This window comes from Chelonia mydas, chromosome 10 (genome assembly GCF_015237465.2).
Source record: "Chelonia mydas isolate rCheMyd1 chromosome 10, rCheMyd1.pri.v2, whole genome shotgun sequence".
NCBI classification, from domain to species: Eukaryota; Metazoa; Chordata; order Testudines; family Cheloniidae; genus Chelonia; species Chelonia mydas.
Window position 1 is genome coordinate 3,376,240 of NC_051250.2, and position 20,636 is coordinate 3,396,875.

The window sequence follows — 20,636 nt, forward strand, 5'->3', positions numbered from 1 at the left end:
GCCCCTCATGTTCCCCCCCCGGCTGAGGCGTTTAACACTCAGGAGGCGAAGTCGCGGCTCCTCTGCACCAGGAAGGGGATCTGTGGCCCAGTGTCTGGCCAGCCCAGGCAGAGCCGCGCGCAGGGAGCTCCCGGCCACCTGATGGGCTTGGGGCTTGGACTCTGACCCACCTCCGAAGGTCGAGTGTATCAACTCAAGAGCTGCTTGGGGCGCATGCGCAGGGCTGTTAGCCCTGGTGCCCTGGCCTAACTCCTGCTCCAGGACAGTCATGTCCGTTATCACTGTCCTCAGCCCTTCAGCGGTATTGCTGTTAAACAGCTGCCACGTTTTTCCCCAGAGGTGGCTGCCTGTCAGTGGCAGGTGACTCGGTTCTGATTCTGCAAAGGGCTGTGGGCTCCCTGGCAGGGGCTCTGTACCGGATGTGGACCGGGCACAGAGCTCGCTTGGACACCCACTGTGTTCATCCTAGGATCCTGTAATGCTCTGCCGGGCCTGGTTGAGGTTCGGCTACACATGGCGCCTGCTCGTGGCTGAACAGGATAGTCCGGTCTAGCGCTCATGCAGGTTCGGGTTGGCGCGGCTCATTGCTGGAGCAGTGGGTGCTCTCTCGTCGCTCCTCTAGCTACAGGGGACTCCTGTCCCCTGTTACTCGCCAGGGAGCCCAGAGCTCTTGTTGGGGGGCGGGGGAGGGAGGTTACTTTGTGGAGCTTTCTCTCCGACGCTTCCCTCCTGCTCTCTCGGCAGATGCCTCGGCGGCGCTGCAGGTCAGGGCCGTTAAAGATTATTGCAACAACTACGACCTGACCAGCTTGAACGTGAAAGCCGGGGACGTCATCACCGTGAGTTGCTTGCAGAGCCGGGCGCGGTCAGTGCCGGCAGCGGTGGGCCAGGCCAGGGCTGGGTTCACGGCCCCCATGACCCAAGTCCCCTCCCTCCAGCAGCCTGCCCCTCAGCCCCCCTCTGCTCACGGGAAGGGAGGAGCCTACTGCCCCTTGGTGCCCCAAGCCAGGAGCCCTTCGCTGGCACCAAGCTGCCCAGGCAGCTGCTGGCACACCCGCAATGGTGGGCTCAGGCTGCAGTTGGGCCGTGGGTGGCGGGACCAATGCCGAGGAGGGTAGAAAGAGCCCGGTCGGAGAAGGCAGGACTAGCCGGGATGGGAAAGGACTAGAGAAGCCCTTGCCCCCATAGCGAGGGGCTGGGCAGGGAGGCAGAAGGCAGAGGCGCTCCGGCCACAACCAGCGCTTGCAGAGATGGGAGCAGCCCGCCCCCATGTTGGGGGGATGGGGCTGCCACCCAAGCCCGTGGGCTGGCAGGAGACTCGCCCCCCACGTCTGAGCCGTCGGTCACCGAGTTCGGCCCCTTACGCGTTCTTGGTCGCTTTCAGAGTCGTGCCTGGGCAGAGATGGACATGGGCTGCCCCTTCTGCCTGCCCCTCTAGTCCTGCCACCTGGCCAGTGCCGGCCCGTTCCCTACGGTCCCTGCCCCCCCACCGCCTGGCCAGCGCCAGGCCATTCCCTACGGTCACTGCCCCCCCACCGCCTGGCCAGCGCCAGGCTATTCCCTACGGTCCCTGCCCCCCCACCGCCTGGCCAGCGCCGGGCCATTCCCTACGGTCCCTGCCCAACCCGCCGCCTGGCCAGCGCCGGGCCGTTCCCTACAGTCACTGCCCCCCCACTGCCTGGCCAGTGCCGGGCTATTCCCTACGGTCCCTTCCCCCCCACCGCCTGGCCAACGCTGGGCTATTTCTTACGGTCCCTGCCCCACCCCACCGCCTGGCCAACGCTGGGCCGTTCCCTATGGTCCCTGCCCCCCCAGCGCCGGGCCCTTCCCTACGGTCCCTGCCCCCCCACCGCCTGGCCAGCGCCGGGCTATTTCTTACGGTCCCTGCCCCACCCCACCGCCTGGCCAGCGCCGGGCCGTTCCCTACGGTCCCTCCCAGTGCCGCTGCCCCCTTGCTGCCGAGATGGGTGCAGCAGACCACCAGCCGCCGGCCCGGGGTACCAGCCCTCGCTGGCAGGCGCTTGGAGCAGGATGTTGCCCCTTCTCTTCCGCCGGCTGGCTCTCACCGGTGGTTCCCGTCCCCACGGCCGGGCCCGCCCGCGAGCGCCCCCCTCTCCGGGCCTCTCTGTTGTGCAGGTTCTGGAGCAGCATGCGGACGGCAGGTGGAAGGGCTGTATCCACGACAACCGGACCGGCAATGACCGCGTGGGCTATTTCCCGTCCAGCCTCGTGGAAGCGATCAGCAAGCGCACAGGCAAATACCCGACCCTCCCCAACCCCCGCCCCCGCCTGCCGCCTCCGCACCCAGCACCCGGGCACCGGGCCTGGGCTGGGTCTCCCCGGATGGGCCTGCAAGCCCCATAAGCCCCACGGGTAGCGTGGGAGGGTGCAAGGGGCACTGCCAGATGCCGCCAGGAGCAGGGACCCTGCCAGTGCGAGCCCTGCTCCGACCTTCAGCTGAGATGGGAGCGCGGGGCCAGGTTCCTCCGGGGCTTCGGCCGTGGCCAAGGTCCCACGTGGTGTGGCCTGGGGCCTGCGGGGAGAGGCGTGGCTTCAACGGTGGGCGTGGCTGGCTGGGGAAGGGGCGTGGCCAGAGCTGATTGCGCAGCTCCCAGCTGGCAGAGCTCCTATGGGACGGGTCATAGCTGCCCTGCCGCGGAGCGGGAAGTCTCCCCTCCCGGCACCGCTGCTCTGAATCTGGCCCCGGATTTCTGTTCTTAGTAGCCCGTCTGCCCTCCCCACACCCAGGGCCTTGCTCCTCTCCACAGCAGCTGTTTGTAGCACCACCCCTGAGGACCGGAGCTGCTGGAGCTGGCAAGGGGCCACGATCCTGTTCCCGTGCAAACCCTGCAGGGGCGCAGTGACCGGCTGGCTTGTGGCACCCTGCCCCCGGGGAGGGGAGGCTATGCAGGCCAACCAGCCCGAAAGCTCAGCACATGCTGAGCACTGCAGCCGGCCATGGGGGCACGCAGTGCCCACCCTCTGTGCTGGCCTGCACCCACTGCCATCCAGGCTGGGCCATGCGGCCCTTTGCTCTCTCCCTGCCAGCGGAGATCAGCTCTCATGGGCCACACCGGCAGCGGAGGGGATCTCCCCTCTGGGCCATATGCCCTCCATGGGCCTGGGCGTGGCTCTTCGGGGCGCGATGCCAGGGGCTTGCCTGCGAGGTGGAGCGGGGTTGGGTGCCGGGAGTGGGGGAGGTTTCTGCACTGGAGCGTGTCTCGTTCTAGCTGGGGCGGCTCTGGGGTTCTGACCCTGCTCCTAGAGAGGGCTGGGGTTGTGCTTGGTGGGGGGGGTGGGGCAGGGCAGACGGGGGGAGAGCACCCAGTGGGGTTTGGCGGGGTGGGGCAGGCTGGGAGAGTACCTGGGGGGCGGGAGCGGATGCCCGGGCAGCTGGTAGAAGCCACATGCTAGCCGGGTGCAGAGGGGGTCTGCTGGGGAGGGGCTGGAAGAGCTTCTCCTGCACACCCCCTGCTGGCCAACCCGTGGAATGGCTCTGGAGTGACTCCCAGCTTTTCCTAGGTGGGGAGCCCACGCCCTGCGATGGGGTACACCCCGCAGGGGCGAGAGCAGCTCCTTGGCCATGCCTAGGCGCACCCCAGGGGTGTGTGGACAGCAGTTGCTCAGCGAGCTGGCTGCCCAGGCAGTCGGGTTTCTGGCTGCAATTCCTGTGTGTCTCATGCCCATAGGATTGGGGGGTCTACGGCAGAGCCCCTGCCTCGCACAGGCCAGTTTTCACCGTTCACCAGCTCCCCCCAGACCAGGGTCCTGACCTGTCTGCGGCGTCACCTGTCAGGAGAGGTTTTTGCGGCTCCTGAGTCTGCGGAGGAAGCTGGCTCCGGGCTCGGGCAGCAGGGGCTGCATCGGGGTGAAAACGAGCGTGTCGGAAGAGGTCAGCTCAGACCTTGGAGACCCGCCAGAGCCCAGAGATCCTCCCCTCCCCACGCTCTGGGAAGGCTGTTGTGCTCTGGAACGTGGCTCTCAGAACGGGGTGTCGGGTCACCCTGGCCTCAGGGGTGTCAGATCCGACTCGCTCAGCTTACAAATCGAGACGCTTTCCCCCGTGCCAGCCCTATTAACCCACCCTGGGGCCCTCATTCTCCCCTGCCTTCCACCTTTTGTCGTCTTTTCCTGGGTCACCTGAGTTCAAGGTGGGGAGGGGGAGGAAGCGCGGCCCTGGGGGTTGAGCTGGAGCCATTCCCTCTTGTGCTTTGCCGGCAGAGTCAAGCCCTGACTGGCTGCACCAGGGCAAACCTGGGCAAGGCAATGGGGCCGCGTGGGATTCCTAAGGCAGGGGCCTTGTCCTTTGTCCTTGGGGATGAGGGGCACTGCGGGCACAGCCCGGCCTGGCGCTCAGATCCCAGGCTCTTTGCAGGGCTGTCGGCTAGAAAAGCCACCTCCTGATTGGTAACCTGAATCCCTCTGCCCCGGAGTCCTGGGAGACCAAGTGCGCGGAGCTGCCGACTCCGCGTCGCTGTTCAGAGAGCCACACTTGAAAGCCCAAGGAACGGGCAGGGAGCGATTCAGCCAGGGTGGTCCCGTGGATCGCGGCATGCCTTTGGCTGAGCTGCGGTGACGTGGTGCGTTAGCTGAGGAGCCGCTGGACCACAGGCTCTGCACCGTCCCGGTAGCAGGATCCAAGGACTGCTGCAGGGAGCGGGCCCAGGCTCAGCCCAGTGGCGCGGTCATGGGGGTGGCGTCCAGCGGCGCGGTGACTGGATCCCATCTGCTGTCGAGTTCTAACCTGGCTCCGCGGTCACTGTGGGGTCTTAGCCCAGCTGGCGGTCATGGGGCACACCCAGGGGGTGGCAACCTTCGCGCTAGAGCTGAAATGAGCCAGACCTGGGTAACCTTTCATTCTTTGGGCGTCTGAAGAGAGCAAGGCAGGGAGAGGCTCTGTTATGGGGCGATTTTTCCAACACTGGCTGATGGCACCAGGGCACAGAAATGCGCCGAAAGAACATTCGGGGGAGGGATAGCTCAGTGGTTTGAGCCTTGGCCTACTAAACCCAGGGTTGTGAGTTCAGTCCTTGAGGGGGCCATTTAGGGGATCTGGGGCAAAAATCGAGGATTGGTCCTGCTTTGAGCAGGCGGTTGGACTAGATGACCTCCTGAGGTCCCTTCCAACCCGGATATTCTATGATTCTATGAACATCAGCTTGTGCCAGAGCTGTGGTTATCACTGCAGATCAGGGAGACCAGGAGATTTGTCTTTAGTTTGGCAAGCTGCAGAAAGCAGGCGGGTTCCTCAAAGCAATGAGACCCCGCAGCCATGGCTCAGGGGCTGTTTCCCTGGTGGAGACGCAGATCCGTCCCGCTCTTCGTGGAGAGCTGTGGGTGTTTTTCATTTGGCACTGCAAGGAAAGTAATCCCATTAGCTGTAAATCTTCGGCCTCTCGCCATTCCGTTCTGGGCTCTGAGCCTTGGTGCCAGCCAGGGCCTTGGAGTGGCAGCTGCCAGGGTCCTACGATAGACCTTGGGGGTTGCATGTTTGCGGTGAGTTCAAGGCCTCTGTGCTACATGCAGTGCTGGGGCCTTCATGCCCCCTCTGATCAAAGCGCCCTCTCTGTCCTCCAGGTGCCTCCCCTGGCTTTGACGAAAGAGGCAAATGGGGCCCCTCCCCAGCACACCTGGAGCACTGAGACCTGCTCCCAAAGATGGAAAACGCACCAGCTTCAATGGCTGGCCCAGGGAACCAGGTGTCAGGAGGCCAGGGGCTGGGGTGTTTGTGCAGGGAGCAGAGGAGGGGGAGTTCTTCCTGGGGTGTGAATGGGGGGGACATGATCGGGTGGCTTTTGCTGGACCCAGAGTGTGCGTCGGGCTGTGACGGGCCAGGCTGCCGCCTGCTTGTGCGGGATCTGGAGTCTCGTTTCCAGAGCTACGTGTAGAGCTGAGTGCTGGATGGCTCACGCTTCTTAATCCCGGATGTTATTCTAGCAGCGGGAAGCCAGCGTGCGGCTCCTGCGCCTGCCCCAGTCGCTGGCTGTCCCTGGGTGTACCCAGCGGAGGGGCAGGTTGTGTGTGTGCAAGCCCCTTGTCCCATGGTGATGGCCGTGTCCCGCTCTGGAGGGTGGTTGGTGTCGCTCCCAGGGACAGTGCTGGGGTCAGCGCGAGCGATTTGCCTCCCCAGCTCTGGCTGGGAGGTGCTAGTGGGAGTCCGCACACTGCTGCCCCCCACTGGTTGCGAGGTCATGCATGCGTCAAGGGGAAGTTGAGGGTCCGCCTGAGCCTCGGGCCCTGATGGCGCTCGTTGCCTGTCCTGGAGCCGAGGGCAGAGTGCTTGGCACAGCGGGTTCTGGTCTCTGCCAGCTAGCAACTGTGCAGTCCAGGCACTGCTGCTCCATTTGGGTTTGGAGAGAGGCCGCCTGGAGTTCTGTGGCCTGTTGGTTTCCAGCCGGCCGGCACCGGGGAGGCTCTCATGGCGGGGAGCTGGAATCTGCCCTTTGGGGTTGGGTCCAGTCCCTGCAGCCCAGAGGGGCTGGATTCCCGAGGGGTCCGGGTGCGATGCGGCGCTCCTTCCTGGCTTGGCTTTGCTTTCGTTTTGGCCGGTTGGTTTTGGTGGCTTTACGTGTCTCTTGATTATTTGCTTCTTTTTCATTTTGTCTCTTGTTATGTTTTTATTAGCAGGTCCGTGGGGCGCAGTCACCATTCCCCACCACTACCAAAAGATCCCGCTCCCAGCTCCCAGGGCGGCTGTGCTTAACGGTGACTCCTCGTCCCATCCGTTCCATTTCTTGCCTCCACCTCCACCTCCTCCACCACATTCCCATCTGCCTCTTTTCAGTTCCTTTGGCTATCACAGGCTCCCCCATAGCACTGCAGAGGAGCTGCCTTATGGACCAGGTAGTTCACCGCTCGCTTCATGGGTTTTCATTTGGTTTGTGTTCCTTTTTTGGGTTGCCTTCCCCTCCCCCTTGGTTTGCTTTGGTGCGTGTGCGAGCGGGGGTGTCTGCCCAACCCCCACCCCTTTTCTTTCCAGAGTGGCTGTGGCATGAGTGTGGCATGATGGACGTATTATGGTCACTCCCTGCCCACGTTGGGGGCGTGTCCCGAATGGTCCTTCGGGCTGCAGAACTCCCTAGCCGGAGGGTGGCTGCCGTCCGCGGTCACCGCCCTCGGCCCATTCACTCGGCGCTCTGCCCTATAAAGAACCGTGACATGCGTCTGCAGGATGGGCCAGAGAGGGGGCATGCCTGCAGAATGCTCTCCTCATTCTGACTCCACCAGGTGCCAAACCCCAGTCTTGCACTGGGTGGTCAAAGTGCCATGGTGGGAACCAGCACTCTGTAGCCAGCTGGAGGCTACTGGTACAGTTGAGGTCTACAGCTGCTGTGGTTCCCTGCCAAGCTGCTGCCCAGATGCAGCAGGGTCACGGGGAGCTGTTTCGTGGAGAGGGCTCTGGGGCACAGGGGGTCCTGGGCAGGGCTGATGTTCGGAGCCCGTTTGATGCCACAGCAACCAAGCAGGTGGGGCTGTCCTCTGCCGTGGGTCCGCTGGCTCAGTGGGACCAGCTGAGTGTAGGTGTGCGGACCCCGATTTGTTCCTTGCTGGTTTGACTCTCTGCCTCCTTTCCTCCCCGTCTGCTGCCAGGCAGCCTAGCACTGTGTCTAATACCGCAGCAGCTCCCCGGTACACGCAGTGCCAGCCACTCATCTGAATGCCAGACAGGCAGCCCTCGACGAGACAGCATCGGTGTGTGTCGCGGGCTGCCCAGCACAGCAAATGCTTGGGCTCCTGGAGCTTCTCCTAATTAAGAGCCATGCTAACATTTAAAGCGCTTGTCTAATTACAACCAAAAACATCGAGCCCTGGAGACTTCTACATTGCAGCCGTTGGGCCTGGTGTGCCATCCTCCTGCTCCTTGTGCCAAACCAGTGTCAGACACTGCCCGTCTGTTCTGCACCCACCTTGCACTGGGGTGTAAGGAACACACGAGGGGCCTGGCAGTGGAGAATCGGGCCCATCGTCAGCAAGAATCGGCCCCAAGGTGTAGATCTTGTAACTGTGAAAGGTGTTGCGGAAGCCAAGTTCTAAACATGATGTTATGGCTGAAAACAAAACAAAGATTGGTTCAAACCCTTCTGTTTTCAGTGCCGAGAAGCCAAAGGCACCAGCACTGGGCTAGCTCAGCAGGAGAGCCGGGCGGCGAAGCTGACTCTCCGCTTTTACGGCCCTGGCTGAGGGAAGCGCCCAGAGTCACAGAAACTCATGAGGAGAGGGATGTACACAATGGGGGCTGTTCTGACCCTTTGGGCTGGAGCAATCTGCAGGGTCACTAGTGACCCGGGGAGGGAATGGGGAGTTCTCTGCTGACAGTCTGCCGTGAGAGACAAGAATAAATGGGCACTACGGCTAACCCCTACTGTTAAGAATCCAGAGGCAGGTCCCCCAAATCACCGGATTGGCTTGCAATCGAGAGATTGAACGATGCTGATAATTAATGTGGGGGGTTCTTTGCTTTCTGGTTTCAGAGGCCTCGGGGCACACTCAGGTCACATTTCCAGGCTTTTCTCTGCAACCACAAGGGCTGTGAGAAAAGCAGAAGCTGAGACTCTCCCAGAATCCTGTGACTCCAGGAGCTGGGCTTTAAGATAGACACCAAATACTGCAAGAGTTGGCTCACTGCAAGCATGTGATAATGTCACAGGGCCTGCATTGCTGCTCTGAGACCATTGTCATGCCCCTCCTGAGCTGCACAGCTCCCCACTCTCCACATTGCTGCCAGGACAGCATGTGTGGGGACTTGCCCAGCAATGTCCTTGCTGCACTGTAGGGTGCATGGCAGGGGACTTGGCAGCAATAAAGGGAAAGTCAACTGGACTGTGGGATCTCTCCTTGTTACCAATGGGCTGCTAGTTCTTTTTTCAGAGAGCCTTCAAGTGAATGTTTGAACCAGCGAAGCAGGAAGCAACTCTCGACAGTCTGGTGAAGTAATTTGAGACATAAGGGGCCCGAGACTGGGGAGGTGGGGTGCAAAGGTGACCAGAAACATACCTTGATACTCTTCTGATCTGGAGCTGGCTTGGTACCCACTTACAGCGGCATTGACTTGGGCTAGTTGGGCCCAAGGCGCTGCAGCGGCAGATTGGCGTGGCACTGGGATGTCCCGGGCAGTGAGGACGTAGGGGTGGTGGGAGAGCCGTCAGTGCTGCGCTGGAGAAGTTCCTCTGGGGCCAGACAGGCTGGTGGGAGCTGTGGGCAGCAGGGTAAGGCTGTGGAGCGTTTGGCTGGCGTGCTCAGGAGTTGGATTCTGGGTTTGCCTCTTACGCCAGTTGCTGCCAGATCTGTGGCTATCTTGGGAGGATTCCGGTACTTAGTATGTGTATCACCGTAGCGCCTAGAGCCCCCGTCACGGACCAGGGCCCTGCTGTGCCCGGCGCTGTACAGACCCAGAACACAAGGCTCCAGCTGCCCTGTATGCATCACCTAGTGCTGGGAGCCTGGGCACGCTGGCTAAGTGGGGCTGGCTCTTGCATGGGAGGCTCTGGGCAGTAGGTTGCCCTTTCCCCTTGGGCAGGCAGTGCTGGGCTGCTGGAGGTGCTCCCCGGGGTTTGGAGGGTGCCCCAAAAGCTGTGCTGGTGAGCACTGATCCCGCTCCAGTGCGTCGGTCTCTTCTGCAGAGCGAAATTCCCCCTGGGCTGGTGGCTCTTGTTTCTCTGTGCAAGCTGGGCCGTGCCTTTGTGTCCGCTGCACGGAGGCTGCCCGGGGGTCGTGGCTGCGGCGAGCTGGCTGCGTACCTGTGACCCTGCAGGTGGTGAGGAGAGGAACTGGAGACCCCCAAGCTCGAGTTGAAATGGTAGGAGCAGTTCTAGGCAGGGCATGTGTCATTTCCCCTGCTGGAGAGTGCCCGGGGCATGAGTCTAGCACCTGTGCCACGGGATCTTTGATACACACGGAGGGTCCAGACCTCGTTTTGATGTCTCCTTAAAGTAGCTATTCCAGCAGAAGAGCGCCCCCTAGCGCCATGCCAGGGCACTGCCGTGCAGGTCTCCCCTGCGAGCACTTCCCGCGCCCGCTCTGCATAGCTCCTAGGGGCTGGCTGGCTCCCCGCGGGAGGCAGCGTGGCTGTCGGGCGCAGTAGCAGCGTATTTATGCCCCTTCTCTTTGGCCAGTTAAACTCTTTACCTGCATCTAATCTACCTGGTTGGTTTGTGAGATGGCGGCACGGGAACAGCCTTGCCCAGCGGGGAAGCTCGGGAGGGGGGCGGCTTGTTAGATCCTCTCCCTGCCGCTCTCGGGGATGTTCCCGGCTGTGAGCTTCCTGCTGCGGTGCCAGGCCGGGTTGCCCAGCTGGGTTAGCTGTGGCCGAACCTAGCAGAGGTCCTTTTATCCCCACGTTCGGCCGCGGCTGGAATCCCGGGGCCAGTTCTGGAGGCCACAGTTCAAGGAGGCAGCTGATGAATTGGAGAGGGCTCCGAGAAGAGCCACAGGAATGTTTAAAGGATTAGAAAACCTGCCTTCTAGTGATAGACTCCAGGAGCTCCATCTAGCTTAGCAAAGGGAGGGTTAAGGGGTGACTTCATTACAGTCTGTAAGCACCTACCGGGGGAACAGATATTTCATATCGGGGCCCAGCCACCACTCACTGCTCATGGTTCATTTCCCCCCATCACTGGATGTCTCACTGATCTGCCCCCCAGCCTGTCCCGTCATCTCAACCGTGCCTGATGTGCAGACATGGTGCATGCTCCAGGGTGGCAGGGATGCTGGCAGCTGTTGGTGCCTTACGTGTCATGTCTCTGGCCAGTGCTGAGATGACTCCAGAAATTCACCCTCTGGTTGAACATTAACCCACAGAGAGATCCAGGACCGAATGTGCCCAGGGAATGGGGGGGTGACGTGTCTGCTCTGTGCACGGAGGACGTCTGTCAGTACGTCACTGAATTCACTGGGGAAGAACCAAGGCACGGAGGCTGCGATGCTGCTTGGTATGGAGGGAGGAAATGCAGAAAGGCCTCGCCATAAAATAATGTGGAGGAAAGGTCAATGTGCCAAACCTTAGCGGGATGGGTGCATGCCTAGGGGGCTGCCTGTCGTTTCCCCTCTGTTTAATCTCAGGCAGATTGCACTTCCCTCTTCGCCGTCTCCTTCCACTGGGCATTACTCTGCCCTGCTGGCCTGCCTGAGCGCTGATGAAGTCCTGGCTAATGCAGAGCAGACAAGTTCCATCTCGTTAAAGGCCGTGGTCCTCTCTTTTCAGCTTCCAGCCCTTGCAGTAGCTTTATCACCCTGCACAATCTGCCCTGCGCTGCAGCCTGTGTGCAAACTGAAGTGGTTTAATGCATACAGATAGCATCTGCAGTGACACCAGCTAGGATGAAATGCACAAGGGCTCTGCTGCGGGGGTCAGGCAGGAAACTTCCCCCCGGGCTGGGCTGCCAATTTGATTGCTTCTAGTCTCATGCAGTTAGTCCATGGGTCTGGCAGAGCCCTGTCTATGGCTATAGCCAGCCACAGTTGGGTTTTCCAGGTCCTGGGCATTCCAAGAAGCAGGCTATCGGGCCCCTGACCCCATCTGGAAACGAATGACAGTGGTGTTTGTTCCTTTCAGAGGGCTAATAGAGACAGGAGCAGATGAAAGGTTTAAATTCTGGTGCATCAGCATCATACCCGTGGGTCTCTTAACAAACCTTCCCCTTCCCCGTGGGAGCTGGCAGTCTCTCTCCAGCTGGTTTGGAGCATTGCCAGGCCAGGGGCATGCTGAGTAATCTCCAGTTTTCTCCATTTCCTTTTTCAACCAGCTTTTCTGTTTCTCTTTCAGGTGCGAGGAAAGAGTTTGCTGAGCCACTTCCCTTTAACTCTGGTTTTCCTGGCGCGGGGGTTGGCAGGGGGATAAGAAATGCATGTTTGTTTACAGGAATCTCCGGGGAAATGGCTGCGTTGAGTCTTTGTGCAGTTGGGTTGAGCTGTTTCCCTGGTGCAATCTGCAAACCCCTCGTTGTGTGGCCCTGCACGCGGGGAAATGGCTCTGCCTGTTTTAACCCTCCTGAGAGCCGAACGCTGCCTGCACAGGGCTGCTTTCCTCAGTCGCGGAGCACGCCCCCAGCGTGACCCACTTTGAAACTCCTTCAAATCCAGCGGAAATTCCCGGCGCCAGTGTGACCCGTTTGTTAAATCTCTTCGCTCGCTGCTGAGAGATCTGTTTGCAGACCCCAAGTGGGGCTCACTTTACATAACACGGGTGGGCTCCCCTCTCCCGGCTCTCCAGCAAACATCACAGCGTGGGGCCCAGAGCTGGGCGCTTTGACATCATCTGTGCACAAAGAGAGCTGCCTTCCCTTCCGCTCCCTCAGACCCAGGGCTAGAGGCAAGGGGGGGTTTCCAGGCTTCTAAGACCATGCAACTGCCGAGCGAGTCGCTGACTGGGCCTTGGAAAGCGTAGGGAGCGACTCCCCAGGTGCAATAAACACAGGTCTCAGGGAAGGCCAGCGGATGAGGAACTTGGGGCCTTGTGTTGTCACTTCCCAATGGCTCCTAGGTCCGTGTTTTCCCAGACATTCCCTAAGGGCTGGATTCAGCTCCCCCTCTGTGCACGGGCATGTGCCTGGCTCCGTGGGCAGTCCATGTGTAACACCGACAGACCCCGGGCTTCGGGATCGAACCGGGGACCTCTGGAGCTTAGTGCACGAGTCTCTACCGCATGAGCTAAAAGTCTCCTGGCTGTTAGCTAGGGCTGTAGAGCAGACTCATTTAACTCTCTCTTTAAGTGGTCTCGGTGCCACTAGAGGGGACAGACCCCCCCACCCCTCTGACGGCGTGTGAGTTACACCTGCAGTCAGGGAGGGGCTGCTTCATGTGAGTTGGGGGGCAGCACTGAGGTCACTGGGTCGTGACTTGCTGCGCTTATTCAGAGCCCATCCCGGGGGACCGGGGCCCTGCTGCCCTGGCCAACCACAAGCAGGGTCCAGCCCCCCTTTACTTTGGGGGCACTGGCATCCCATCCCCTAAGCAAAGTCAAGCAGATCAGAGCATTGGGAGGAGTGCTGGCAGCTGGCCTGCAGAGATGTCCCTGCTGGCACCCTCCCTCAGCCCATTGCAGCCGCCCTCCGAGCCTCCGTAGGGGGAATTCACAAGTCTTGAGGCTCCCTGGCCAGGCCTCGGGCTCGCTCAGTGCTCGGAGGGCCGCCAGAGCAATGGGCTTTGCTGCGATTCACTGACCACCCTGCTCTCTGTGGTGGAGGGGCCAGGCCCCAGCAGGGCTCCCCGGCTCCTCTCCAAGGCCTCTCCCAGTGGTGCTGATCCGCACCCTGAGAGCACACAGGGCTCAGCTCCACCAGTGCAAATAGCGGCTCTGCCCCTCTAGCAAAGTGTGTGAGGGTCAGCGCAGCCCCCCTGCCGAGCCTGGAGCCCCCAGTGCAGACCAAGCCTGGCCCATGCGGAGGGGGCAGGGTCTGTAGCAAGGTTCCCAATTATGGAAAGGGTCTGTGCGTCCCCGAGCAACGGCCCGGCCCAGCCCGCTGGCTATGTGCTAGTCAGGATACAGTTCGCGAGAGACTCCAGCCTTCGACGTCTGTCTCTCTCCCGTCTCCTTGCCGTGCCAGGAGGCTGGCTTGGTGAGACCGTTAAGCTCCGTCGTCCCTGCAGCGGTGCTGAGCTGCCTTCTCCCAAATCCAGCCTGGCAGCAGCTTCCCACCAGCTGTGGGGGGACACGGGCTCTGGCTCCGGGGTGACCAGTGAATGTCCGAGGGTGGGGAGAGTCCTACTTCCGCAGGTGTTTGCTGCTCCGAGGGGGCGGGGGGGGCAGGGAGCCGGGCTAGGGCTGGGCCGTGTCAGCCCCTGTTTGTCTGGCCGAGGGGTCGCTGCAGATCTGCGGCTGGTGAATTCTAGCACAGTGGCTCGTAGTGATGGGACAGAGGTCTCGGGTCCCTTGTGGGCCATTCACCCAGCTAGCGTCATTCCCAGTTCCAAATGCCTGTGCCCCCCTCCCCCGAACATATGTTGTGGGGCTGGCGGTGGCAGCTGCCCCGTGGCTGAGAACCGGGTATGAAACGTTCTGGAGCAGGCACGGCCCAGGAGGCTCCCGCCTTGGGTCTGATTCCTGCTACTCAGCCTAAACTGCCGTTCATCCACGGCTCCTCATCCTCTCCCCATGTAAAAACGCTGCCCGGGGCACCGTCAGCCCCTTTCCCATGGCGCGTCTCGGACGCCTCCAGAGTGTAGCCTGAGAGCTAGTGCCGGGGCTGGGGACTGCGCTACATTGCCTCTGTGTGCAGCCCCGTTGCAGCCGGCTGCACCACGCCGTGCTACCCACAGCCCCGGGGAACCCCCTCCTCCATGCGTTTCTCCCTCAGGCACCCCTGGGGCTGAGCTCAGAGTGGGGCCCACCGGCAACTGAGGAAATAACCACTGGGAGCGTAGACTCAGCAGTGGTTTACCAGCTGCCCGTCTGTTCGGCACACGCCTGCCATTATTGGCTGAGTCTCGTCTTGTACCCCTTGCTGAGTGAGGGGTTAGCTTTACTGAGGGGCTGTTGCGTGTGGATAGCTCCCAAGGGGTCCTTACAAATGTGTTCCCTGCGTGTTGGCCAAGGTGTGATGGAGAGTCTAGTACCTGCTCGGCCGCCGGGGCTGGGCGCGCTCTCCCTAAGCAACGGACTTAAAATAACCAGAGAGGCTGGTTGCCTTGCTGTTCTGTGCGAGTCCCGGGGACCCCTGCCCTCTGGTCGGCAGGGAGGGCGCCAGTGCTGTGGGGTGGGGAGAGGAGCTGTTGCAGTCCACGCTGTGTCTTCCAATGCAGTGGGTCCCAGCTGCCCTGGAACTTCATGCCAAGGCCGCATCTCCTCCCTGGGCCTGTGATGCCCACGGGCGCAGGGCCTGGCACTACCTAGGCTGGGAGGCTGCCCCCAGGAGGCCAGTGGGGTTGGTCAGCAGAAGGGGGCAGAGGGACGGTGCAGTGGTTCCGTGCTGTGCCCAGCCAGACTCCTTTGGTCACCACAGTGATGCCAGCCTGAGATTGGCAAGGAGTCCTGTGGCACCTTATAGACTAACAGACGTAGTGGAGCACAAGCTTTCGTGGGTGAATACCCACTTCATTGGATGCATGTAGTGGAAATTCCCAGAGGCAGGGATAACTATGCAAGCACGAATCAGGCTAGGGATAAGGAGGTTAGCCTGCTCAAGGAGGATGAGGTGTGAACGCCAAGGGAGGAGGGAGGAGAAACTGCTTTGTTTCTCCTCCCTTGGGGTTCACACCTCAACTGCTAGAAGAGGGCCTCATCCTCCCTGATCGGACTAACCTCATTACCCCAGCCTGATTCTTGCTTGCATAGTTATCCCTGCCTCCTGGGTGCGCGTCTGGGTGAGACTGCCCTGGTCCCCGCTGCTACACCCCTTCTCACCGCCGCTCTCTCTGCTCTGCTCCAAAGGTTCCCGAGGGTCTGACAGCCCGTCGCATCTGTCGCCGTCGCAGGGCGGATCCGCTGCCATGCCGGCTCCCGTGGAAGAGATCTGGGTGCTGCGCAAACCCTTTGCAGGTACAGCCGCCTTTGCATCAGTCTGTGCGTACGCGGGCTCGTCACCGGATCCCGCGTCCTGGGAACTGCTTCTTCAGCCCCACGCTGACGGCTACTGCTGCCTGGTGGCAGGCTGGTGTTCTCCTGGACTCGCTGGGGTGGCACTCGTCAGCCGACGGGAGGCTCCGAAACACTGGCGTGAAGCTTCTGCTGGGGCCTCAAAGCCAGGCCACGCCCGCAGCAGGCGTTCTCCGCGGCGTGCGGAGAAGTGCCCTGCCATCGCCCGCCACCTAACTCTCCCTCCCCGTTGGCAGGTGGGGACCGCAGCAGCCTGGGGAGCACGGGGAGCGTGGCCAGTGCCCGGAGCTCGGGGAGCGGGCAGAGTACAGGAAGCGGCAGCCATGCCCTGCATGCCGGCTCCGAAGGGGTCAAGGTAAGGGCGGCTGGGTATGCTTAGGCAGCAGGTGACCCTTGGCCCCTGTCCCCCCAGGGAGCCGGCAGCGGAGTGAGGTGATCTCCCGTCCTCCCCTACCATGGAGACGCTCTCAGCATATGCACCTGGTGTAACGAGACCAGCCAGTCCCTCGCCAGGCACCCACTCCTTCCCCAGGTGCCAGATGGCCCAGAGCGCTCCAGCCCTCTGGCCTGCCCCGTGCTCTGCTCCATGTACGCTGGGCACATTCCTGCCCTTCGCTCAGTCAGGCCTGCCCGGGGCTGGTTTTTCCTGCCCTCCGCCCGCTGCCGGGCTGCTGTGTTTGGGTCCCCAGCCCGGGGGGGGTGGGATGACAGGGCAGACGCTAGGCCCTGCACATCCATTGGTCTCTGCTGCAGCCCGCTCTGGGCCTGGGGGTCGGGCGCAGCTCTGTCTGCTGCAGCCCTCCCCTAACGGGCTTTGGGCACTCCAGCGCCATCCTGGCCCTCCACCCCACTGGCCTGCCTGGGGCGGGACCGGCAGACCCTGCCCTTCTCTGAGGCTGTCCACTGGGAGTGGCACCAGGGTGACTTTGGGGGTAGGAGATCCATCCTTTGCAGGCTGCTCTGTCCTTCCCTCCCCTGCACCTCCTCCATGGGGCAGAGGGTCCCCAGGCTGCTGCTGCAGCTGGCTGGGCTCTGCTGCCCCTACTCAGCCACACAGCCCCCGGCTCCAGACGCCTGCCCTCCGCCCGGTGCTCTGGAACCACCAGGCCAGGGGGCCATGCTCTGCTCCTCTTCCTGGCTAGTCAGGCCGAGGGGGACCCCCCCCTGCTGCTCCCCATGGCTGCGGGGGGCTGGGGCTAGGTGTGCGTGAGGCTGGAATTGGGGTGTCCCGGATGGAGCTGCAGCTCCTGCCATCCCTTGCTGGAGGCGAAGGACCATCTGTGCTGTGAGCTGTGTTCTCACGCACTCCCTGCTGCATCCAAAATCCGCTGCGCCCCTCCCTGCCCGCCCGCGCCTCCGGCTCCGGCTGCCGCAGCGTTAGCAACACAGTCTCTGGCTCCTGACGCCCCCCCCCTCCCCATTTTTTACCCTTGGTGGTGTATTTTTTCAGCTGCTGGCGACGGTCCTGTCCCAGAAGGCATCGGTGCAAGAGTCTGTGGTGGGTGATGGGCCGGCCAAGGCCCCGGAGGCGCCTGCAGGTGCGTGGCTGGTGGCTGCCTGGCCGCTCGGAGCAGGGCTGACCCTTGGTACCTACGAGGGCTTGGCGTTGATTTTTTTGCTCCTGTTGCCCAAGAGGAAAGCGCGTGGGTAAAATGACGCTCTCGCCTTTCTGCTGCTGCCAGGCCTTCTCCTGCTTCGGTTAGTCGGGGGCCAGGGGGCTGGGGAGGGCGAGGGTGCGTCCTGGTGTGTGCTCCACCTCCAGGCTGTTGGTCTGGCCATGCTCCAGGCCAACCGAGGGAGCAAGGTGCTGCCCGCGGCCTGCAGGCTCGGCGCTGCTGCCAGGGCCATCTGTTGGTCGCTGGTCCCTGCGTGCCAAGCAGCATTGTGTGTGGTGTGTGTGTGTGTGTGATCGGTGTGTGTGCGCGCATGATTGAGGTGCGTGTGTGATTGGTGTGTGTGTGTGTGGGGTGTGATCGGTGTGTGTGCGCGCATGATTGAGGTGCGTGTGTGATTGGTGTGTGGGGGTGTGTGTGTGTGATCGGTGTGTGTGCGCGCATGATTGAGGTGCGTGTGTGATTGGTGTGGGGGGTGTGTGTGTGTGTGTGTGATCAATGTGTGTGCGTGCATGATTGAGGTGCGTGTGTGATTGATGTGGGGTGTGTGTGTGTCCGTGTGGGGTTGGGGGTGGGGTGTGTGTATGATTGGTGTTTGTGTGTGTGTGATTTGTGCGTGAGTGTGTGTGGGAATGTGTGGGGTATGTGTGTGCGTGGGATGGGTGTTGGGGAGGTGCATGGTTGGGGTGTGCATGTGTGTGTGATTGGTGGCTGTGTGCCGTGTGGTTGATGTGTGTGTGTGTGTGTGTGATTGGTGTGCGGGCTGTGTGTGCATGCATGGGGGGCTGGGGCATGTGGGGTGTGTATGGTTGGTGTATGTGTGTGGAAGGCAGTGTGTGTGTGGGGGGGTGCCTGTGTGTGTGTGGGGGGTTGAGGTGTGTGTGTGTGTGATTGATTGGTGTGTGCGTGTGCATGTGATTGGTGTGTGTGTGGCATGGTGGTGTGTATCTGTACGATTGGTGTGGATGGGGGGGTTGGGGTGTGTATAATGGGTGGAGGGGTTGGGGGGGTGTGGTTGGGGTGTGTGTATGGGGTGGTTGGGTGTGTGTGTGTGTGGTTGAGGTATGTGTGTATGGTGTGTGCGTGTGTACAGTTGGGGTGGGGGATGGTTGGTGTGTGTGGTGGGGGGGATGATTGGTAGGTGGGGGGGTTGCTGCTCACCTCCATGCTGGTTGCATCCATTTTACCAGCCCGATTGCAAAGTGCTTACCTTGGGCTGCAGGCTCCCCGGGGGCTGGGAACTCACCCAGGGGCTGGGAACTCGGCCCAGCCGGCAGCATTCTGTCGAACAGCTCGAGCCGGGAAAGCACAAACGCCCGTCACTAAACCCTGAGACCGAGCGGTGTGAGTTCTCAGCCGGGCCCTGGGAGCCAGTCACTTAGCCAGGCTCCCATGGCCGGCTGCTGGCAGGCAGGGGGAGGGGAGAGCAGCCCTAAGCCGAATGCCGTAATCCCTGTGGGTCCGAGCCGCTCCCTCCTCTGGACCTGGAGCTCGCCGCTGAGGAAAGACCTAGGCTGGGTGTGCTGAGCAGAGGGCCCAGCGGGGCACCGCCCTGGTGACGGGGCTGGAGAAGGGCCAGTTTCCAGTCGGAAAGTCCTGGCCTTTGCACTCTGGTCCAGGGCCCGAGTCCAAAAAGCAGCGTCAGACCCGGGGCCGTTCTAGGTCTGATACACCGCTACCCCCAGGGTGGAAGGCGGGGGCACTGCACCCGTGGCAGGCCGGCACCCTGGCGTTTGTAGGGTTAATGTCTCGTCCTGACATGCCCTAGGACAGTTACAAAAAGTGGCACATGATGTTAAGCCACCCTGTGATTGGTGAATAGCTTCGATTGGTTAATAATTCCATCAGGAGGCTTTTACTGTGTTATTAACCAATTGCAGTGGATAAAGTAATAATGCTCGGGCTGTGAGAACCTGGAGCAGCGGAGCGAGTGGGACACTGAATTCACGCGGCTGTGGCTCTTCTGGGAATGTTGGTGGCTACTTCGGCTCCTGCCCCACTGAGGTCTGAGCATGGCTGCCCTAGGATGTGGGACAGGAAATAGAGCGGTGGGTTCTCCAGACCGCGTCGTGCTGTTCCACTTGAGTCCTGATGGCTGCCTCACTGAAAGCCACACGGGCTACTCACTGCTGGTGCGTCGCAGCCCAAGGGGCTAGGGGTGCCAGCGCCCCAGTGGCAGGAAGCGGGCCCGAGACCCGCTAAGAGACACAGCCCCGGCGTGCATGCAGACACCCCTAACAAAGTTCAGAGGAGGGTGGGATCAAACAGAAAAGCCGCACTCTGCTCTCACTCTAGATCTCCCGATTCATGGGAGGATCTCCAAGCACCCCATCGACATGAATGGGCTATACAGGAAAGGCGCCCATTGGTGAAATGCAGCCACTACTGGGGAGGAGCTTGGCAGCAACACTGGACATCAATTTAGGACAAGTGAGAGAGAGTGTTCCTCATCCAGTTGGACCTACAGGGGAACTGGGCCACCCGCACTGCCCTGGGGCCAGGACCCCCAGGCTAACACCCCAGGCAGAAGTGCCGTGGGGTCTTTAATGTCTACATCCTGCGAGGCCTCTGCAGGGCCTGCCAGTGCAGCGTTCCCAGCTGCTCTGATCGCTCCCTTTGGCTGCTTTGCAACAGGTTCTTCTCGGACTCAGAGCCTGGCCAGCTCTGCCTACGCCGGGCAGCCACCCGCTGAGCAGCAGCTGAAGAAGATAGAGCCAATGTCAGAAGGGAAGGTAAGAAGGCGGGAACCACCTGGCAGCTGATTGAATCCAGCCGGAAGGGGGAACGGGCCTTTAAAAAGAAGCAGCGCCCACCTGCCAGGCTTGCTCGGTGCGAGGGAAGGGACTGGCAGCCCAGAGTCACAGCTCAGCTCGCCCTGGCCCCGTCCAGCAACGATGGGCCGGCTTGTCCTGGCTCAGAGGCAGCTCGATTTTAGCGATCAGTCATCCCTTTTCCGGCGAGTGGTGGAGAGAGCTGCCCCTGCCCTCCGAGGAGGGCGCTGAGGCGCTCGCTCTGTCCCGCCGCCTGCATAGGGTGGCCAACTTTCTAATCGCATAAACCTGAACAGCCTTGCCCAGCTCCTGCCCGCCCCTTTCCCAAGGCCCCGCCCCTGCCCCGCCCCTTCTCTGAGGCCACACCCCCGCTCACTACATCCCCCCTCCCCCATCACTCGCTCTCCCCCACCCTCACTCACTTTGACCGGGCTGGGACAGGGTTGGGGTGTGTGCGGGGTGCAGGCGACGCTTACCTCAGGCGGCTCCCGGAAGCGACCGGCATGTCCAGCTCCTAGGCTCAGAGGCGGCCAGGTGGCTCTGTGCCCTGCCCCTGCCTGCAGGTGCCTCCCCCGCAGCTCCCATTGGCCGCGGTTCCCGGCCAATGGGAGCTGCAGAGTCGGCATTCAGGGCGGGGGCAGTGCGCAGAGACCCCCCCGGCCGCCCCTGCTCCTACTGGACATGCCGGTCGCTTCCGGGAGCTGTGCGGAGCCAGGGCAGGTA

At 61.8% G+C, this 20,636-nt stretch overlaps 1 protein-coding gene across 2 annotated transcripts in view; it reads left to right on the forward strand.

The window, feature by feature from the left end:
• The window catches only part of CASKIN1 (CASK interacting protein 1), a 166,358-nt gene that overhangs the window by 125,517 nt on the left and 20,205 nt on the right, over positions 1-20,636 (forward strand). The window contains exons 9-15 of one of the 2 annotated variants that reach the window (XM_043524006.1): positions 745-839; positions 2,137-2,254; positions 6,625-6,843; positions 15,365-15,472; positions 15,766-15,884; positions 16,980-17,067; positions 19,777-19,874. In XM_043524006.1, the coding sequence (XP_043379941.1) occupies positions 745-839; positions 2,137-2,254; positions 6,625-6,843; positions 15,365-15,472; positions 15,766-15,884; positions 16,980-17,067; positions 19,777-19,874 (845 nt within the window). The remainder of the gene's footprint in view (positions 1-744; positions 840-2,136; positions 2,255-6,624; positions 6,844-15,364; positions 15,473-15,765; positions 15,885-16,979; positions 17,068-19,776; positions 19,875-20,636) is intronic. The other variant, XM_037911428.2, reaches the window with a different exon arrangement.